This window comes from Rhinolophus hipposideros (genome assembly GCF_964194185.1).
Source record: "Rhinolophus hipposideros genome assembly, chromosome: 16".
Lineage (NCBI taxonomy): Eukaryota > Metazoa > Chordata > Mammalia > Chiroptera > Rhinolophidae > Rhinolophus > Rhinolophus hipposideros.
This window is the reverse complement of record NC_138062.1, coordinates 4,271,805-4,291,767: the sequence shown is the minus strand read 5'-3', so window position 1 is coordinate 4,291,767 and position 19,963 is coordinate 4,271,805. Positions and strand designations below refer to the sequence as shown.

Sequence of the window (19,963 nt, the reverse complement as noted above, 5' to 3'; positions counted from 1 at the left end):
GTCCCGGACTTTTGCTTTTGGGAAGGTTTTGGATGACTGATTCAATTTCGTTACTGGTGATCAGTCTGTTTAGATTTTCCAGTTCTTCATGGTTCAGCCTTGGAAGGCTATATGTTTCTAAGAACTTGTCCATTTCTTCTAGGTTATTGAATTTGGTGGCATATAGTCATTCATAGTATTCTTGGATGATCCTTTGTATTTCTGTGGTGTCCGTGATAACTTCCCCTTTTTAATTTCTGATTTTGTTAATTAGTGTCTTCTCTGTTTTTATCTTAGTGAGTCTAGCCAAGGGTGTGTCGATTTTGTTATTCTTTTCAAAGAACCGGCTCTTTGTCACATTAATTTTTTCTATTGTCTTTTTGTTCTCTATTTTATTTAGTTCTGCTCTGATTTTTGTTATTTCCTTTCTTCTGTTGACCTTGCGTTTCACTTGTTTTTTTTCTAGTTCTTCAAGGTGTAACATAAGGTTATTTATTTGTGATTTTTCTTGTTTCTTGAGATAGGCCTGTAATGATATAAATTTCCCTCTTAAAACTGGTTTCGCTGCGTCCCAAAAATTTTGGTAGGATGTATTTTCATCATCATTTGTTTCTATGTATCTTGTGATCTCTCCTCTAATTTCTTCTTTGGCTCAGTTGTTCTTTAAAAGTATGTTGTTTAATCTCCACGTATTTGTGTTTTTTCCTGCTTTCTTTTCACAGTTGATATCCAATTTCAAAGCCTTGTGATCAGAGAATATGCTTGGTATGATTTCAATCTTCTTAAATTTGCTGAGGCTGATTTTATGTCCCAATATATGGTCTATCCTTGAGAATGTTCCATGTACACTCGAAAAGAATATATAGTCTGATGTTTTAAGATGAAGTGCTCTATATATGTCAATTATGTCCATTTCATCTAATGTGTCATTTAGGGCTGCTATTTCGTTATTTATTTTCTGTTTGGATGATCTATCCATAGCTGTCAATGATGTATTTAAGTCCCCTAGTATAATTGTGTTTTGGTCAATTTCTCCCTTTAGTTCTGTTAGTAGTTGCTTGGTGTATTTCGGTGCTTCCTGATTGGGGGCATAAATATTGATGACTGTTCTATATTCTTGTTGTATAGTCCCCTTTACCGTTATGAAATGTCCATCTTTGTCTCTTGTTATCTTTTTCACCCTGAAGTCTGTTTCATCTGATATCATTATGGCTACACCTGATTTTCTCTGGGTACCATTTGCTTGGAGTGTCAATTTCCACCCTTTCACTTTGAGTCTATGCTTGTCCTTGTAGCTGAGATGAGTCTTTTGAAGACAGCATATGGTTGGGTTTAGTTTTTTGATACAATCTGCTACTCTGTGCCTTTTTATTGGTGAATTCAGTCCATTTACATTTAGGATGATTATTGATATGTGAGGATTTCCTGTCATTCTCTCTTTAGTTTTCTGGTAAGGCTGTGTCTCCATTGTTTCTTTGCCTTTTTGTTGTCTATTATTTCTATGTGGTGGTATTCTATGATGTTTCCCTCTGTTTCTTCTTTTATTACAGTATATATTTCAGTTCTGGATTTTTTTTGAGTGGTTACCCTTAAGTTTATGTAAAAGAAAGTTTGATATTTAGATTATTCCATTTTCTTCAGCACGCTTACTTTCTCCATTCCCATATTCCGGTTCAGGCCTTTACTCTCCCCCTTTTTAAAAGTATGGAACACTTCATGAATTTGCGTGTCATCTTTGCGCAGGCGCCATGCTGATCTTCTCTGTATCGGTCCAATTTTAGTACATGTGCTGCCAAAGTGAGGACTATATTGTCTCTTTATCTGCCCTCCTTTCCATCAGTTGTTTATGGCCTATGATTTTATGCCTTGATTCTGACTTTTTTCTCAAACATTTTGTTGTAAAAATTTCAAACATAAAGCAAAATTGAAAGGATTTAATGATGTATAATCCATATACCCACCACCTAGTTTTTGCCTGTAACCTTTCACTCTACTTGTTCACCACATACCTATCCATCTACCCACCTTCTTTCATCTGTCAATCCATATTACTTTTTGACGCATTTCAAAATAAATTGCACAGAAAGAATTACTTTTAAAAAAATATTCAAATATATTATTTTCAGAAACACTAGCTCTTGAAATTCAAAGCTTTGGTTTTCAAGATGATCTCTAGAGTTAGGAGGGTCTGTTTTGAAATTCAAATGCTGCACAGGGGCTGTTTTTCCCTTTGCACTCTGACACATTTAGTCAGCCAGCCCTGAGGCAAAAATATCTCTTATTGAGCAAGGAAAGGATTAGTTACATGAAACAAACAGCAGTGTGTGTTGGGACTTTTCGAGTTAAAACTTCCAGATGTTAACTTCTTTGTTAAGATGCAAAAAAACACTGTACAAATGTAGGCAGTGTTATTGAAGACCACATTTATGCCTTTTAGACATTCCGCCACAACATGTATAATCGTTTATATTGGTTATTTATTACATATTAACCAAGATTAGGAGAAAAAAATTTAAAGGGGATTCATATAGAGGCAACATGACAGTGATTACACTACCGAAATAGGAAAGGGTAAAATATTTACCTATAAAATGAATAAAAAGAAAATACACGGAAACAGAACAGCTTTTAAAAGTTGGATTGAAACTCCTGCTTGATCCTTTCTGATTTGGTGACAACACAGAAGTTGGTGTACCGCTCTGGTCACTGTCCTGGGGGTTGTGTTCTGAGAAACCGTGGTGTCCCGTGATTTCCTACTGAACAGTCATACGTGAACAGATTCGTCCCATAAAACCATGTTCTATCACTGTTCTGTACTCTGCGGGCACTATGCTGACTCCCAAGTCTTCTGGCCTCTTAGGAGAGAAAGCTGTGTGAACTGTATGGTTGTTTTACTGTACGTGCCGCAGTTCTTGCTTCAAAAAGCACCCTGGGATGACAAAGGAGGAAGTGGCTGACTGCCCTGGAGAACCAGGGGAGCCTGCAAAGAGGAGCTGCACATCAAGCTGGGCTAGACTGTTCACTGCTTCGTGCAGGGCTGAGAAGTCTTTCGACATGGAAGGTTCATCAAGTTTTCAGTTTCATAAAGAATATAGAGTAGTCGGCAAAAACCAGTTTGCCCTGTAATGTACGATATACACAACAAACTAAAAGCGTACAGTGGTGGAAGGAAAGTGACTGCAGAAAACATCGCTCTAGGGCACTGGAGGACGGCTCAGAGTTCCACCCCGGGGGACAAGCACACATCCCCAGGAGGCTATGAAATTTGGGATACGCCTCTCACCTGACTCTCCTAGTCCAGGCCCAGCTTTGGGGTATGGAAAAGAGGTGATTTACTAGTTTGGAGGTCAGGAAGTTAACAGTTCTGATCTTTAGATCTTTCATAACCTCTTGAGAGGGTATCCGACTCAGCAACATTACAGATTTTGTTTGGGGTGGGGAGGGGCTTTGTGAGTGTCTGAGCTCTGTCTGTACTTGCACAGACACTGAAATCGTTGGCACTATTTTAGGTTCAAGAAACATGGAATGAACAAAACAGACAAAAATTGCTGTCATGGACCTGACATTCTAATGATGGGAACGAACAAGGAAGAAAAGTAAATTTTATATATATATATATATATACATATATATATATATATATATATATATATATATATATATATATATATATGGAGAGAGAGAGAGCGAGCTATGGGAAACATAGCAGAAGAGGTGGATAAAAAAATGCTGGGATGGAGAGGAATGTTTAAAAGGAAGGCCGCGTAAGGTCTCAATAAAGAGATGACATTTCAGCCATCACCTACTGAGGTGAGGGCATCTGGGGGACAGGAGTGGGAAGCAGGAAGAACAGAGAGTGTGCAGCACAGGGTCAGGGCATAGCAGTGTGGCCGGGACATCGAGCAGCCAGGAATGGGACAATGCTGAGAAAGAAGTGGAGAAGCCTGGGCTGGCGTGTGTAGGGCCTTGTGGGTCACGGAGAGGACTTCCGCTTTCACTCTGAGTGGGGTGGGAAGCCATTGAAGGGTTCTGAGCAGGGGAGTGACATGAGATGACATATTTGACAGACTCACAGTGGATGCAGTATTGATCCTAGATGGGGGAGGAGCAAGAGCGGAAGCAAGGATGCTGTTAGGTTCTTACAATCGCCCAGGTAAGAGATGCTGGCAGCTGGCTCAGTCCAGAGATGCTAAACGCCTTGCCCAAGGTCACCTAGCAAATAAATGACAGAACTAGGATTTGACACAGAGACGGATATCAGCCACTACTTCAATGCTCTCTTAAGAATTTCCACGTGAGTACAATCAGGAAGCAAACAGTAAAGTTCCCATTTTGAAAAAGTTACAAAAAGGCATGTTGATTTCACGCTGCTCCTCTCTCATTAAACTGGGAGGTCTCTGGGCTCTGTGCAATGTGCTGCTCTACTGTCTGGATATATTTTCAAAGAGCCTAGAAAATGTTCAGATACATTGGGTGTAGACGTGAAAGAAAAAGCACAGCCAAGGATGGCTCCAGCATGAAAGTCTTCATGGACTGACGGGCAAGACACATACTGTGGGGAAGATCAAGAAGTAGGTTTTATACCAGTGGAGAAGGAGGTGCCTATCAAGCATCCAAATGGTGATGATGAGTAGGCAGTTAATGTAGGAGTCTGGAGTTCAGAGGCGTGGTCCATTCTGAATGCCCAAGGTGAACTGATTGCCACAAGTCGTTAAATATTCAGATGATATCTATTAAGCCATATTGCAGTTGTCAATCTCATCCATTTAGTACATAATGCACATATCCACATATTTGGACTAAAAAGCCACTTTGATCATATGCCTTTGCTCAAGGGTCTTCAGTAGCTCCCCATGTCCTACTCAATAAAGTCAAACTTTCTTAAATTTAAAGCTTCCACAGTTTGACCCAAATCAGCTTTACATGGACCACGTGAGCCCTACTCTAGTTATATTGGGCTTGCTAAATCCTTCCTGCTTAGGTTTGTCCATGTCTGTTCCAGGTATGTTGCTCTCCTTCAGAGATGTGTCTCATCTTTCACTATCTCTCAAAATCCTAATCGCCCTTCAAGACCCAGCAGAAACTTCAACTCCTGCCCTAATGGTTAAAGCTGAGAATGACCTCAACCTCCTCTGAATTCTTACAGGCAGGCACACACACACATGCACACATACATGTGCATGCGTGCATGTGTATACATTTCATTGGAAGCAGATTTTCATTTGGAACACTCTCAGTGCCAGATGCATAGTAAATGATGCGTACATGATTGATGGCTCCTTTCTTTCCCTGTTATTTGTTGCATAAATAATTGACCGATGGCCCTCTCTTCAAGGTCACATTATTATTAATATCTAAGCTCTTATATGTAGATGAAAATCCTATTGGAAAAGGAAGAGGACACTATTCCTTTTCCCATCTTACAAACGTGGAAGTGGCCCCTCAGGGGCCTTCAGTGTGGTGCCCAAAGTTATGAGTAGTGAATGCTCAAGCTGAGCTGTGGGTCCAGGTAACCTGACTCCAGAGTCAGATCTTTTAGTCATCCCTAGATACTGTCCCCTACCGAAATAGTGCATTCACTTAGACATTCATGCAGAGAGATTCAGGAAGCAAAGGAGGTTTTTCAACCCCCATTCTAAAAGGATGTTAAAGAAAAAAGGCCATGCTTATTTTACCTGCCAAAGAACGCCTCCAAGCATGTACAGAAATGTGATGCCCTCTCTTGGACTGATGTTGAGAAAATTGTCATCAACTGAATGATAATTACAGACCAAGAACTGGTAGTTCCTTGGTCCTTTTCTCCAACATATTTCTCTTTGTTAGTTATTTTCCTTTATATAATATTGTAGTCACTTGGGAAATGAAGACTCTTCAAATCACCTTGGAAACATGGAATTACATGTCTATTCTCTGAAAGTTACTGTGTTAAGACTTCTCATGAAACAAAGCTTGACTAGAAGCCAGACTCAGAGTATACAGCCCACGAGAGAGGGGTGGAGGTGAGAAGAGGGCATATGTCACAGAAAATATCCAGTTTATTCCCAGGACTGGCCTGGTGCAAGTTCCTTTTGTCTCAAACCAAACTTGGGGCTCTCTAGACGTTATTGTTTACTCATAACTCAGCACATGGCTCTGGACCTCACAGAAAATCTGTTTGTTGTTGAACTGCACAGAGACGAAGCAAAGGAAGAGTAATGAAAAAGGCAAAGGTATAGGATTTCTGTTCAATAGAAGCAACCACTGTGCAACAGAGTGTGAGGGTGCACGGGACACCTGGACAGAAGACACCCAAAGTCAACGGTGCCAAGGGCAGTGCTTCCTGGCCAGAAAATGTGCTACCACTTTCCCAGGTTAATGTTACCACATCCACTGACGTTCTATTATCAAACACACAGATGAGGCTGAAGGGAACCTTGAACTGTATATAACAGGTGTGTGTGGGTGTGTGTGTCTGTTCGAAGAAAAATATTTTTACATCTTTGTCTTCTTTTTCTTTTCTGACGAGCAGTTTTTGTGTTAATGAAGTGTCGGTTTCCAGAAAAATCTCAGCTTATGTCCCCTAAAATCAGATCATGTGTGAGTCATAACTTTGAATTTTAGATGTCTGAACAATTTGATTCCCACTTGTATTTTTGGATATTGCTTTAAGGAAATGTCACACAATTTCACTCAGTTGTACCCACCCCCAAACAGACCAAGAAACCAGCAGAAAGTAAGTACATGAGCACGTACAGCAAAAAGTCTATAAATTTGATCAGTAGATAATCATCCATCATTCAGCAAAATGTGCTGAAGGCCTGCTCTAAGCCCCAGAACGGTGGATACAGAGCTGAGCACACAAACACGCAAATAAGCTCTTTTAAATGCTTATTTAGAATAAGAGGTAAAGCGCTCTGCTCGGCTGGTTAGAGGAGATCAGACAAGGTCAGGGTGCAAGGGAGACATTAGCGAGGTTTCCAGGTCACCAGGTTGGAGGGGGCCCCAAAGAGGGGAATGTTCCCGGTAGAGAGAGCAGCATGAATTATAGCACATGACTCATTTCAGGAAAAGGAAGGAATTCAGTATGGCTGGAGCACAGGAAGAGTGAGTGGTGGAAGATGTGAAGGAGAAAAGGGAGGGCCAAAGCTTGCATACGCATTCATTCCCTTTTAAAGAGTTTAAATTTCAGGAGTTTTAAGATTTACCCTACGTATGAAGATATCTCCTAGGGAGATCTAAAGAAAAATGTAAATTATGTGATTGACTGTAAATTCGTTTTTCCTTTCAGCAACATAGTTTCCGTTTTGTATTCTTGCCTTTTCTTTTCCTCTCTTTCCTCCGAGTCTAGAATGAGGTCTTCAGCTCCATCACTGCCCACCTGCATCACTCCCAGCATTTATTTTTCCAGGCTGTTGGTGCTACCTATCTAGCACTCCATATCTCAATGCCCTGTACAACAATAAGTCAACTAATTAGAGCTAAAGTGTTAGTGCAGTAAAAGATTTTATTTCCAATGACCTATGGAAAAGACAGTCTGAAACTTGAGCTTAAGTTTAAATTTTCTGTCGATATAGAAGAGAGGCTTTGCAGACAATCCCCATTGTCTTCATAATGACTTATTTTCTTTTTAGCTCCATAAATTTGGTAGCACTTATGGAATTACATATGACTCATTAAGTTCCACACAGCTTAACTCACAGTTATGAGACACTGCCAGAAAAGTTTGCCTTTAGGGAAGCAAGTAACAGAGTTGTCAAATACTCAAGAGTTACCAAATTGCTCTGGGAAATACAATGAAATTATGGCAGTTGGGCTACTGAAGGAACAGTTGGTTGCCTGTGCTTTCTGCGGTGACTTCCTCCTCCACTGGAAGAAACTGCCAGTAAAGGAAGAATGACAATTTACATACCATAGTAAGGCGAATCTGCCTATCTTCTTAGTCACAGCCTGCCACTTGAGACATCCTGGGAAATCCCTAGTTGGAAGGGAAGAAAAGTCAAAATCACGGTTGCTGCGCTTATAACCTTATTCTGTGTGCTTGACATGCAGAGTCACTTCTGTTCATGTTTAGTGAAAAACTATTGCTGTTATTTTCTATCAAGAGCTAACTGTTTTTGTGGTCACTTTAAAATTTTGTATACTTGGTCTCACTTTAAAAGACATCTTAAAAAAAACATTTTCTTTCTTTTTTTTTCTTTCTGCTTTCCAAGACTCCAGGAAAAACAGCTTCGACGGCACATTTTGTACAGGGCACCACTAGAATGAGTGCCGCAGAAAGTTCTACGGAGCACATGGAGGTAAGAACACACTTCTAGGGGGTGAATCGGTCATAACTGCCATAGACATAATTTCTAATGGCTAATTATGCAATGATTAATGAATAAGAGGAGAAATGGCTACTTTGCTTTCTTGAACTAAGATCTGCTCTGTATTTTTAAACAATGTTATTCAATAAACAATACTGGGTGACCGTAGCATTTTCTTGGGCACTGCTGAGCTACATTTCTTCTTTTATAATGTGAAAGATTAAATCCTGTCCTTTTAGCTTCCCAATTCTATGGGTTTCATATTTTGCTCTTGATTTAGAGGAATTTGATTCAATGTAAAATTTAAAAGGAGTATTATATTGGTGTGGTTAGAAATAAAATGTATTATAGCAATAGGGTATATCCATAGTAAAATATTTATATATACACTATTTGGAATTAATACCATGGTCTTTGGTTAGTGGTTACTGCAACAGATAATGAATCAATGAATGAATGAATGAATGTGCTTTCTTGAACTTTTTTCAGAGATAACCAAGATATAATAGGAAACTAAGTGAGACTCTTTTGTTCATGTAGGTATTTAATTTAGCAGTTTCAGAACTTGACTATCTTCATAGTTGTTCTGGATGTTATGGTAAATGAGAGAGAAATGCCCAGATACTCTGAACACAGGTTGCATTTTATAGAAGATAACTGTTCCATAGATGGGCCCATAACAAGACCAATGATTAAAAATCTGTGTATTTCTTGTAATATCAGATGACTTCATTAGCAACTAGAAAGCAAAGCAAATACAAATGAAAAGTTCTCCCCCAAATTTTGTGTGTAATTGATTTTGTTTCATTTTAATACATACCTGAGACAGAGGAACCATGGTCAAATGTTGAATAATCTCCAGAGAAACCCCTCATGTTCTCTCTCTCTCTCTCTCTCGCTCAGTCTCAGATTTAGTATCTAGCTTTTCAGTAACTCTTATTTATAAAATAAAAATTAAGGATCAACATGTTTTGTAATTTTTTTTTCCAGAGAAAATTATATACGACAAAAAAGATTCACATTGTTTAATTATCCTGATCTGGACTCTCAGAAGGCAGGGTCACACAAATGTTTGTGGGTCACAGATTTTTTTGTCTATCTCACAGATAGAGAAAAGACTCTTTAAGGACCCTAACTCCATGTGCCCAAGCATGGTGTGGAACGAGAGAACCTTGAACTTTAGTATGAATCATGATTACCTGTGGAATTATTTAAAATAGAGGTGGGATAAGTAGGGGGAGCACAGAGGAATTTTAGGGTGGTGAAACAATTCTGTGTAAGACCATGATGATGGCTATTTGTCGTTATACATTTGTCCAAACCCACGGAATGTAAAACACCAAGAGGGAACCCTAATGTAAACTATGCATTTGGGTGATAATGATGTGTCATTGTAGGTTCATTTATTGCAACAAATGTACCCCTCTGGTGGGGAACGCTAATAATGGGAGGGGTATGCATGTGTCAGGGTAGCAGGAATGTGGGAAATCCCTGTACCTTCCACTCAGTGTTGTTATAAACCTAAAACTGCTCTCAAAACAAAGTCTACTAAAAAGAAAATTGAGGAGCTATGGCTCCCTTTTCAGAAATTCTGATTCCGTGCTCAGGACGCCCATGTTTGGCAAGCTCCCCAATGACTTTGACGTGCTTTGGTGTGAGAACCACTGTTCTAGAATTGAGTCTCCCTGCACCTCTGCTTTGCTAAGCACAGGACACAGTAAGGAGGGTTGACTCATTGCATTTTTCACATCACAGATGCCTAATAGTCTGTTCTGATCCAGAATGAGTCCAGTCTCTAGGAAGTCTGCCTAAAAAAGGAAAAATCCAATCACAGGACCTAACATACTTGTCACCTGGATTTTGATGTTACTTCTGACACTCAGCCAAAAACAGCTTGCGGTGAGAAGCAAGAATAATCATTCTGAATTTGTTGACCCAGGGGAAACGGTCAGTTTTAAAACGTAGTCTTAATTGTACATGGGTCTGAATGGGAAGAGCTAAAAAAAATTCAGAACAGCATCTACAGAGATGTAAAATATCATCAAACCCTAAAACGCTGAGTGAAACAGAGGTAAGTAGAAAAAAGATAGAAAAACAGTTCTATAAATCATTTCTAATGAAAAAAATCCTTGAAATCCCATGATGAGCCAAAGAGCACTTCCTATAAACATTTCTGGCAAAGGCCAACACATTTTGAATATATTTCTTAATTGTGTGTGAGTGTCTACGCAGTTTTGTGGTCCACAACAACTATTGAGCCTGAAACTGAAGAGCAAATTGAGGCTTTACCTTCATCACCTGATTCATTGTATTATATGTGACTCCAAGATGAGGTGGCAACCAGGCTATGGAGTGGAGAAAACTGTACTTACATGGGCTTTGTTGGTGGTCCATGTGGACACATGGCAGGCTGTTTCCAGAGCTTTTGTGCTTGCTTTAAAAATAAAAAAAATAAACAATTGAAAAGAAAGGTGGTTAACTTTCTCACTGTGCCAATGATTTGTTATTAATCTAAATTTCTGACCTAGTGCCTTTATTCAAAGGGATGGTTTAAATACACAATACCAAATAATCTATGCCCACCTGTATAACATAACTGTATGATGGTCACTAGGTAGCTGATTTATTATAGTTTTAGAATGAATTTTCTGCCTTTTAACTGTATGGGTTGCTCTTTTGTTCTTGCTGGTTCTTTCACTTCCCTCACTTTTGCCAGGGCCACTCATCAGATCATGGACACATCTAAAAAAATGATTTTTTAGAAATGTTTTTAATATATATATGTATATATATGTATACATACACACACACACACACACACACACACACATACACACCTAACATGCATCCATGAAACTTACCAGATTTCTATATACACTACACCTCTGGATTTTCAGTTTTTTGGCAAAGAAATGAAATCCAAATTCATAAATTCCTAATTTCTTGCTTACTATATAGATACATTTATAACTTATTAGAGAATTATTTTGGTAATTAATTCATATAAAGGGGTTTAAAATATAATATAAAGCTTATTCATCAACAGGTCTCTATGAAGAACTATGGTGTGAGGATTGTGACTGCTAAAATAAGATATCTTAGAAATCATAACAAGAGAATTGGCCAAATGCATGTAGTTTGTGAAGGACAGTATTTTTCCTGTTTATTTTATTGACATTTTGCTTCATTCTTCTTGTTCTCTTAAGAGTGCTAAATCATCAAAAGGAAAGAACTTGACGAATTCTCTTGAACAAAAGATAAGATGCTTGGAAAAACAGAGAAAGGAGGTAATTTTGAAATATTAGTTGAGGCAACATGTGCCATGAATTAAGGCTGAGAATCAAATAGAGAGTGTGTATCACCTACGGCCTTTCATTTTTATCGTTAGGCCACAGTTGTCATCTCTAGTACTGGATTGTATCATTTGAGAACAAATACTGTTTCTTATTCACCTACTTGTCTCTTACTCAGTGTCTCAGTGTTTGTGCAAATGAATGCAAAATGATGAAGTCGTAAATCCGATAATGATTACCTTAACTTTCTCCAAACTTAGATGTTTCCTCCACATGAACAGGTGAGCTGATCACCTGTGACCTGTTTGCCTTGTAACTTGACACACCATGAAACTCAAACTGTCAGAGGCTTTAAGTACAGTTGACTTAGGTGCTCTGACTTAATGAGTTGGGCATCGGACCCATAGGCGTGAAGGAGCATTACCACAAAAATGAAGTGTTTGTTTCTAAGATGTCATCGGGAATATGATAGATAGTATTCTGAGTTCTGTTTTTCTGAGGTTACTGAATGTCAGAACCTCTTTACTCTTCTTGACAGAAGAAAAGGTGAAAAGTGTAACAAGTTTAGCACTGTGCATGTTGTCATTTTGTAATCCCTTCTCTAAGCCATTCTATTATTATTATTCTATTATTACATCCCGTGTGAGGCGTACTACGTAAAACACTGTGTCCTTCTGGAAAATGACTGAACTCTAGCAGAGTCATGTTACCGTAGTATAGAAACGTTAATCCCTAAAATGCCAACAGATCAGGCGTCTTTCTATAATGCTATTATATAGCGTATTACTAAATACCCATATTTATTTCCAACACAAGAATTACATACTCACTGCCACTTTGGATGAGATACTTTGTTTTGTGATTAGGAGACAGCCTTACTACTTCTTAGTCATTGTGGCTGTCTCTTCAGTGTCTGTCCCATGTTGATAAGTGTTGGAATTTCTCTTAAAGTAGAAAATTGCAGACTTCCCTTACAAGAAAACTCAAACACAGGTCATTGTGGTTTTTCCTTCCTTCTGTTTAGCACATAATTTTAAAACTTTCAAATTGTTGCAGTCAAAATTATTTCTAAATACTGTCTTATGACAAAATTATTATTCCATGAAAATCTATACTCTCAAAAAGGTGATATTATCCATTTGTTAAGGATATATTATAAATCATGTGTAGATTTTAAAAAGCATATGGCAAGCAAATGATAATTAGTGGGTTTTGGAATTTGTTAATATAGATTTTGTTTTCAAAAAGCTGGAAGAAATATGTCATTATAATAAGGTAAGCAGATAGAAAAATATGGAAAGGCTGAAAAAGACCTTTCATTTATTAATTAATCTTACAGAAAACCATCAGAACCTACAAATTTTTACCAGATTCTGGTTGGGTTAAACAAAGAAGGTGAAAAATTCAAGTAGCTAAGAAAAGTTAAAAGTTGCTGAGGAACTGTCCATCTGACTAGTCAAGACGTATGAAAAAGTGAAAGTGTGTTCAATTATATCCTCCCACCCTTATCAGAACTTGGTGGAAAGAACGTTGTCTTTATTCAGGGCTTCCAAAATCTTAGTAACCTCAAAAAGTGATTTCTGCCAAATAGGCAGAAATCTTTTGTTGATTTACCAAATTTTAATAATTTCAGCTCCTGGAAGTTAACCAGCAATGGGATCAGCAATTTAGAAGTATGAAAGCGTTATATGAAAGAAAGGTAAACACCTGTCTGTTTGGTATTTGCTTTAAATCAATCTTCTGGGGAGCCAAGTATGTGAAGCTTCTCATTGATTCTGGAGGAGACCTGTGGATAGCCAACTGTTGACAAGTGATGGCGGGGTATAGGGTGGGGGGAGGTGTGCGTACTGAGTGCATTACTGGCCTCTTGGCACTGAAGATTAATGGCCAGTATCGGTGAATTGTCTTGAGCATGGCAAAAGAAAGGTGCTAAACATCACCTCTAGAGCTGCCACTAAAGTTCTTTATCACAGCTTCTAGACACTGGTCTAGGCTGTGTGACTGGCAGCCATAAACACACAAGGTTACAGGTGAGGTTTGAAAGAGACGGTTTCAAGATAATACTGTTTCATGCAAGCTTAGCTCTCTGATTCCTTAATTAGATAGCATAAGCTATTTTCCACAGATAAAGAAACAGTCAGTGGCAATAGTGAAAGTGTGAGGGAAAGTGGGGCATCCCCTTTTCTCTCTAAAGTATGTTCTCTCTCAGGCAGCTTTTGCTTTGGTGAGAAAGACATTTTTTTTGGAGAAAATATCTTTTACTACGTAAAAGTCGATTTAGAATTCAAAATCATTCCATGTTCAAAAAGAGAGAAAAGAGAAAGTAAATTCCCCTACGTGATTCAGAAGTAAGAAACTTGACCACAAGTGAGAAATGCAGCGGTGTTGCTCTTTTCTTCCCCGTTTTGATACCTAGATGCATTAAATGTAGACAAACCAGGGTAATGTTCCCACTACACAAGGCCATGGTCTGGGGCCAGTGAGTTAGGGGCAGCTGTGGGGTCTCCAAATTTAAAAATCAAGATCCCAGAGAAAAGGTTTACATTGCATTGTTCCTGAACGGCTTGCAGCTGCGTGAAACGCTGCGGTTGACAAACAGGATAATGCTTGTTTGTGAGGAATCACCGTCCCTAAGGCTTCTCTGGCTGGGCCACTGTCACTATGACTAATGTGGCCTTAGAGGCAGGACAGGCTGCAGGTTAGACGAGTTTACGCCATGTCTGCTTTCTGGTGTGGGCCCCTCGCCGTCCTTTACAGACCAGGCAATCTCACCTTGAGTGTTGAGAGTAGGGTGACAGTGGAGAAGTGTCCCTGTCTAAGGTCTAACTCTTTATTCCCGGGAGATGGTCTGGTTTGGAGAAAGCAGGAAGGGCCTGGCAGCAAGGGTGTTTACTTGACCTCAAGCATGCTCCTTTTTAAATGTGCTGACCTTTGTTAGGGCGGTGGGGACTAGAGTCTGTCCCTGGTCGCCCAGGAGAGGGGTTTTGCTGGCCCCTGGAGCAGGTTGGGAATAGACCCCGGGGGTGTTGGCTCCAGAAAAGGGGTCTGCAACTGTCTGTGCCGACTTCTTCAGGTCATAGAGCTGAAAATGAAACTGGACACCACAGAAAGATTCCTCAGCACCCTGGAGAAGGAGCAGCCACCGAGCCAGAGGGCCAGCGACAGGCCGCATGAAGTTGTCCAGGAGCCGCAGAAGCGAGAGGAGGTGGGTGAGGGCCAGAGTGACCCCTGCCCTACGTGCGAGCTGAGGACACACGGGCAGTGACCCATGTGCGAGGGCTATGAAAGTCCCCAAAGCCACAATCAAGGGCCACTTTTCAGGACTCAGAAGGAAGGGGAAGCCCACACTTCCTCCTCTGTGAATTGCCAGCGAGAGACTGAGCCAGGGATTTCGTGATGTCTTTCCAGGGCATTTCAGCCTTGGAGAAAATGCATTGTTTTTCCTTTTTTTTTTCTTTTTTTTTTTTTTTAACTCATTTATTGTTTCTATTACTAGTAATACTACTACTACTATAATATTATTGGTACAGCTGCTTTTCAGCTTACAGAAAGCTTTAAAATTAGGTTATTTTTGTAATCAGAAAAGTAGAACATTTAAAAAAGTATCTGACCCTCATTACTTCCTTGAACATTCCCAGCCCATCTGTGAGGAAGATATTATTTCTGCCGTTTTAAAGACGAGGAAGCTGAAATGTAAAGCAGTTAGGTGACTTGCCAAGGCTGGGAACTTGTAAGTCAGAAAACAGAATCTGAGGCCGGTCTCCATAGTGTATGGCTCCACTCATCCTGCTGAGAAGGCAAAGATGGCCAGCTTCTCCTAAAACAGACTCCTGGTTTCAATTGCAGTTATTGTACTTCATGGATATTGTAGGGGAAAAATGAGGGCGAAACCTTAAGCACTAAAGGCCTCTCAGTTTTTTAGGTAGGTTAAGAAAAAAACAAGAAGTGTAAAATAAACCTTGCCCGGTGAAGTCTTGTGACTGATGTTCTGAGGCATTAGCTGTGTTCCAACACATGCCTGGATCTTACGGCAGCGTCTCAAATCAGTACAAAGTCCGTCCAGGTTTTCCTACCTCGTTAAGGATACATCTTTGTTGCAGGGAGTCAGAGGGAAACAAGGCTTAATCTCTCCCTTCGGCCGTGAGGCAGCGCTTTCCTTTTCCATTTACACCCTGACCAGGAATCATGGCCGTTTGTCCTCATGCAGTTGGGACCAGTTTTCCAATTGAAATGATTTTTCTCTTAGGTTATGCCAAAATAGAAAGTGATTGGTTCATTTTCTAAGTGTACAAGCCCATTCTACTTAACTAAAAGCAAATAGAAGTGTTTTCACTTTTAAAGAAAATGACTCACCTAAAGTAGATTTCTTAAATCTAATCATTGTACTGGGAAATACCAAGTACTAAAATAATATACTTCAACACGTGCATATTAGCTATTTTCTCATCTCGATTCACCTAAATTCTGGAATATTCATTTTACAAGGTTAAAATCTCTGTCTCATTGAGATTTAATCTCTGTCTCTGTCACTCCACACAAAGTTTACTATCCGGAATATAAAATAAAGAGATAGGAAACAGATGTCAGAATCCAGAGCCTGTTGGTGCCTAAGTAACTCAAGTTGCCTCAGTGATTTAAAGCCCTGGACTCCTTGAAACATGGAGTTGCGACGTGAAACCTGGAGGCATGATGGCAGCTGGACTTGCTGATCTCTCCCTGTTAAAAGTAGTAGTTCCAACAATCCAGTGCTCTGAGTCCTTCCCTGTCTGTCGTGATGGGCCTATTTGCCTGATGTTTATCCTCTGCTCCCTGTCTCAAGTCCAGAATGATGTAGGATTGGGCTCGGAGATAGTCAGTATTTTTGTAGCAATGAGATTTTTTTTCTTTTTAGGACTTTCGATTACTTTTACTGAGTCACTCCCCCATCACCTTGTAACAGTACACAGGAACTAGCTTATTCTGCAGACCCGTCTGACCCTTGAAAACGAGGACTGGGGATTCTGGTATCTTTTTTGCGGTCACCGAACTTAGAAGCATTCAGGACGAAAGAAAGATTTCTTCTGTATTAACCCTGCCCTCCCCAGAGACTCTTGCTTAGCTGCAGCATTCCGTGAAAATCCAGCAGCCCCTCTTTACCGTATTTCAGAACACGCCTACAGCACCTTATCTGAATTGCACTGACATTGATTTTGTTTTCTTGCCCTTTACTTCAGAAGGAAAAGGACAGCCTAACTGAAGAATTACATGAGTTGAAGAAAGAGAATAAGCTTTTAAAGGAAAAAAATGCTCTCGCGAACAGGAAGAAGGAACACTATGAATGTGAAATAAAACGCCTCAATAAGGTATCAGGCCAGGCCTAGAGGGGAAATCAAAGGGCAGGTCCCTGCATAAAGAGGACATTCCTGACTGAGTGTCACAGCGGAGCCCACGCTGGCTGCCAGACGCCCCCAGTCTTGGTTGTACACAGCCATCTGTCTAATCCTGCAAATGCCTCCTACCCTCACTGCTCAGCCACACTTGGCTAAGGCGGCTGTTAGGAATTCATGTCCCTGCAAAGAAACACCATGGAAAAGAAATGAGGAGGAATCAGAGGACAGTAAGAACAGGTTTCGGTTCGAAGAACCACATAAAGCAAGCGGGAGCTTGTGAACAATAGCGTATTTCTTGGTCAACCACACAAGTTTCCTGAGGAAACAGGCTGCTCTTTAAAACCATCACTGAGTAATGCAGACTAGCTGGGATGTGCACACATTTGTGTGTCTGCGGGGTCTGTGTGTGTGTTCTGCAGTAACAGCTAACTTTTTGAGGGGAAAGGATTAGGGAAAGCATTAAATCCGTTGTTGTTGACTCTTCCAAGAGTCATGTCATCAGTGGACCATAAGAATCCTTGACACACATGGTTAAATCGAGATATGCATCTCTCAACCTAGATATTTCTTGACCAAAGTAACAGAAATTATCTTCTAAAACAAGAGTAGATGATGGGCCCTGAAAATGTGCTCCGTGCCCGGATTTTAGATTTTGTGCTATGTTGTAGTTAACTAGTGTCCAGAGGTGTCATTTAAGGATCCCCAGGGTGTCAGGTCTTAGCCTGTGTAAGAGTGCTTCACAAATGCAATGCAATGTCCGGGCTGTTGGCAGGGCAAGTTATTCTATAACGGCCAATATAATGGCCATCATATTGAACCATTATATTGAACTCATTGAACTCAGAAAATGGGGAAGTGGAGTTTGACTTCATAAACTGTGCACTTCTCTCTCCTCTAAGAGAGAAACAATGTTCACAGATATAAATTCAAGGCAAATATGTATCTTTTCCATTTTATTCTCAGCTGGAAATTCTCCACAAATGAATGAGAGGAACTAACACTAGTTGAGATTACATTTGAAACCCCTCCCACTTCTGACATTTTGTTTGATAAGTTTTCTTCTATTGTCTAATGCATCTCTCTTAACATACGCACAAAGATTTAAGCCTGTGGAAATTAGAACAGCCAAGAACTCTGTGTTTTGCTCATGTCCATGTGCAGCCTTCATTTTTGTGTGTCTGTGTTTAGTCAACAGAAAGTTTTAAAAAGTTAAGCCAAATACTAATTTTATAAGTCCTGTGATTATAATCATGAAATTTCAATGAGAAAAATTAGAGTAAAATTCAGATCTTTATTGAAATTACATACTCCACTTGTAGTAATTCCTGTTTTAAGTTCTTTTTATTTTTTGGAATTTACTGCTATCTAACATCTGTTTAATGTCTCATATATATTGTCTGATTTGTTTCTGGTCTCCCAGTCTTGACTGTAAGCTCCATGTGGGTAGGATTTCTGCAGGGCCTACTTCTCCAGTGTCCAGGGCCCTCAACACTTCTACGGACCCACGGATGTGTTTAATTTCTCTTAAAATCAGAAGAAAAAGTGAACTTGTAGGTTGAAAAAATGTTTTCATATTAACATTACTATACTCATCTTTCTAAGAATGCAGTTATAAAATATAATTTTAATATAAGTTTATATGGAGGAAGGAACTCAAAAAGACAATGTGTAATGTGGCCCTGAGTTTTTCTGTTTCATTCAGTGCTGTATCCTGAATGCCTAGAACAGGGCTCTGCTCACAATATGTCCTTAAATATTTGTTGAATGGATGAACGAATGAATGAATTTAATTAGCTAGTACATAAGATGTTTAACAGCCAATTCTGGACCTATGAGAACATAAGATTCATGGGTTAACAGGCATGACACATTACTTATGAGTAGTGAGGAAAAATACAAGAGTGCTTTGAGCCGGAAAACATTTCATCCCACACGTCTGTACCTTAAACTGTCACGTAAAAAACATATACAATAACGAGTTATAAGTGTTTTCTCATTTAGCACATGTATTAGTGGCTAATGGAATGTAAGAAACTATTATTCTAGTTTACTAATTCACACAGTAGATTTTTCTTTTATTTTTTTTACCTCTGGAATCGATAGAAGTTATTCAAAACGTTGATTTGGGGAGCGGATTGTGCACACCATCCATCACAGCATGGAATCCGGGGCCTACTCTTCTTGCACAAACCCACGCCTGCTGACCCACTCACTCAGCAGAAATTTGTAGCGTGTCAGCTTAGTAATTAACATATGGTTTTCAGAAGTTCACACAACTGTGTGTCCTCAATTCAACTTATTTGCTTTGAAGGAAGTACCCAAGGGCATTGTTTTTGTCAAGTTCTTGAAGAGAAGCCAGATGGTTAACCAAGTGAGAGAAATGACCTGCGGCTAGTCAGCCAGTGCCACCCATGGGCAAACTTGATTTGTCTGAAGTCTGACCACTGTCAAATGGGAGGACCTGTGCACTATATCTGTGCTGATAGTAAATAACTATTCTAGAATATGTTACAGGTGTTTGTTCAAGGAAGTTGGAAAACCCCAAGATAGAATAAATGTCTATTAGATTCATCTTGCAGTTGTGACTCACTTGCAAAATTTCTAGAAGCCTGGATACCATGAAAGGTAGACCAGGAAATTCAAATATAACAAGGCCCACAAAAATAGTTTATTCGTAGGTGTAGGATATGGAACTAGCCTATGTGATTGTCTTGTCTCATTTGGCTTAATCCATCCTAGATTCTCTACTACTACTAACGCATTTTAACAAATTATAACTATTATGATACTTCCTAGACATATTCCTTAGCAACAAATTTTGACAAAAACATAAGTTAGTAAACAACTTTTGTTGTTTCCTTAAATTCTTCCTAGTGGAAGAAAAGAATTCTGTTTCTCTTACAACTTCCTGAAAAAGGGTATTTACATCAGGCTAGACAGTATCTGTGGACTCTTAAGACATTTCATTAGGAAATTCCTAGTCTGTCTACACATATTCAAGATTGTAATTTTGATTTTCTTTTCCTATCTTTATGAC

The 19,963-nt window shown here is 39.4% G+C and overlaps 1 protein-coding gene across 14 annotated transcripts in view; it reads left to right on the top strand.

The window, feature by feature from the left end:
* The window catches only part of TNIP3 (TNFAIP3 interacting protein 3), a 114,064-nt gene that overhangs the window by 52,445 nt on the left and 41,656 nt on the right, over window positions 1-19,963 (top strand). For 10 of the 14 annotated variants that reach the window (XM_081075711.1, XM_081075705.1, XM_081075712.1 and 7 more), the window contains 5 exons: window positions 8,169-8,255; window positions 11,471-11,551; window positions 13,191-13,256; window positions 14,631-14,762; window positions 16,771-16,899. In XM_081075711.1, coding sequence (XP_080931837.1) covers window positions 8,169-8,255; window positions 11,471-11,551; window positions 13,191-13,256; window positions 14,631-14,762; window positions 16,771-16,899 — 495 coding nt within the window. Of the gene's footprint in view, window positions 1-6,152; window positions 6,411-8,168; window positions 8,256-11,470; window positions 11,552-13,190; window positions 13,257-14,630; window positions 14,763-16,770; window positions 16,900-19,963 lie in introns of those variants that run through there. The other 4 variants (XM_081075715.1, XM_081075708.1, XM_081075709.1 and 1 more) reach the window with 2 other exon arrangements.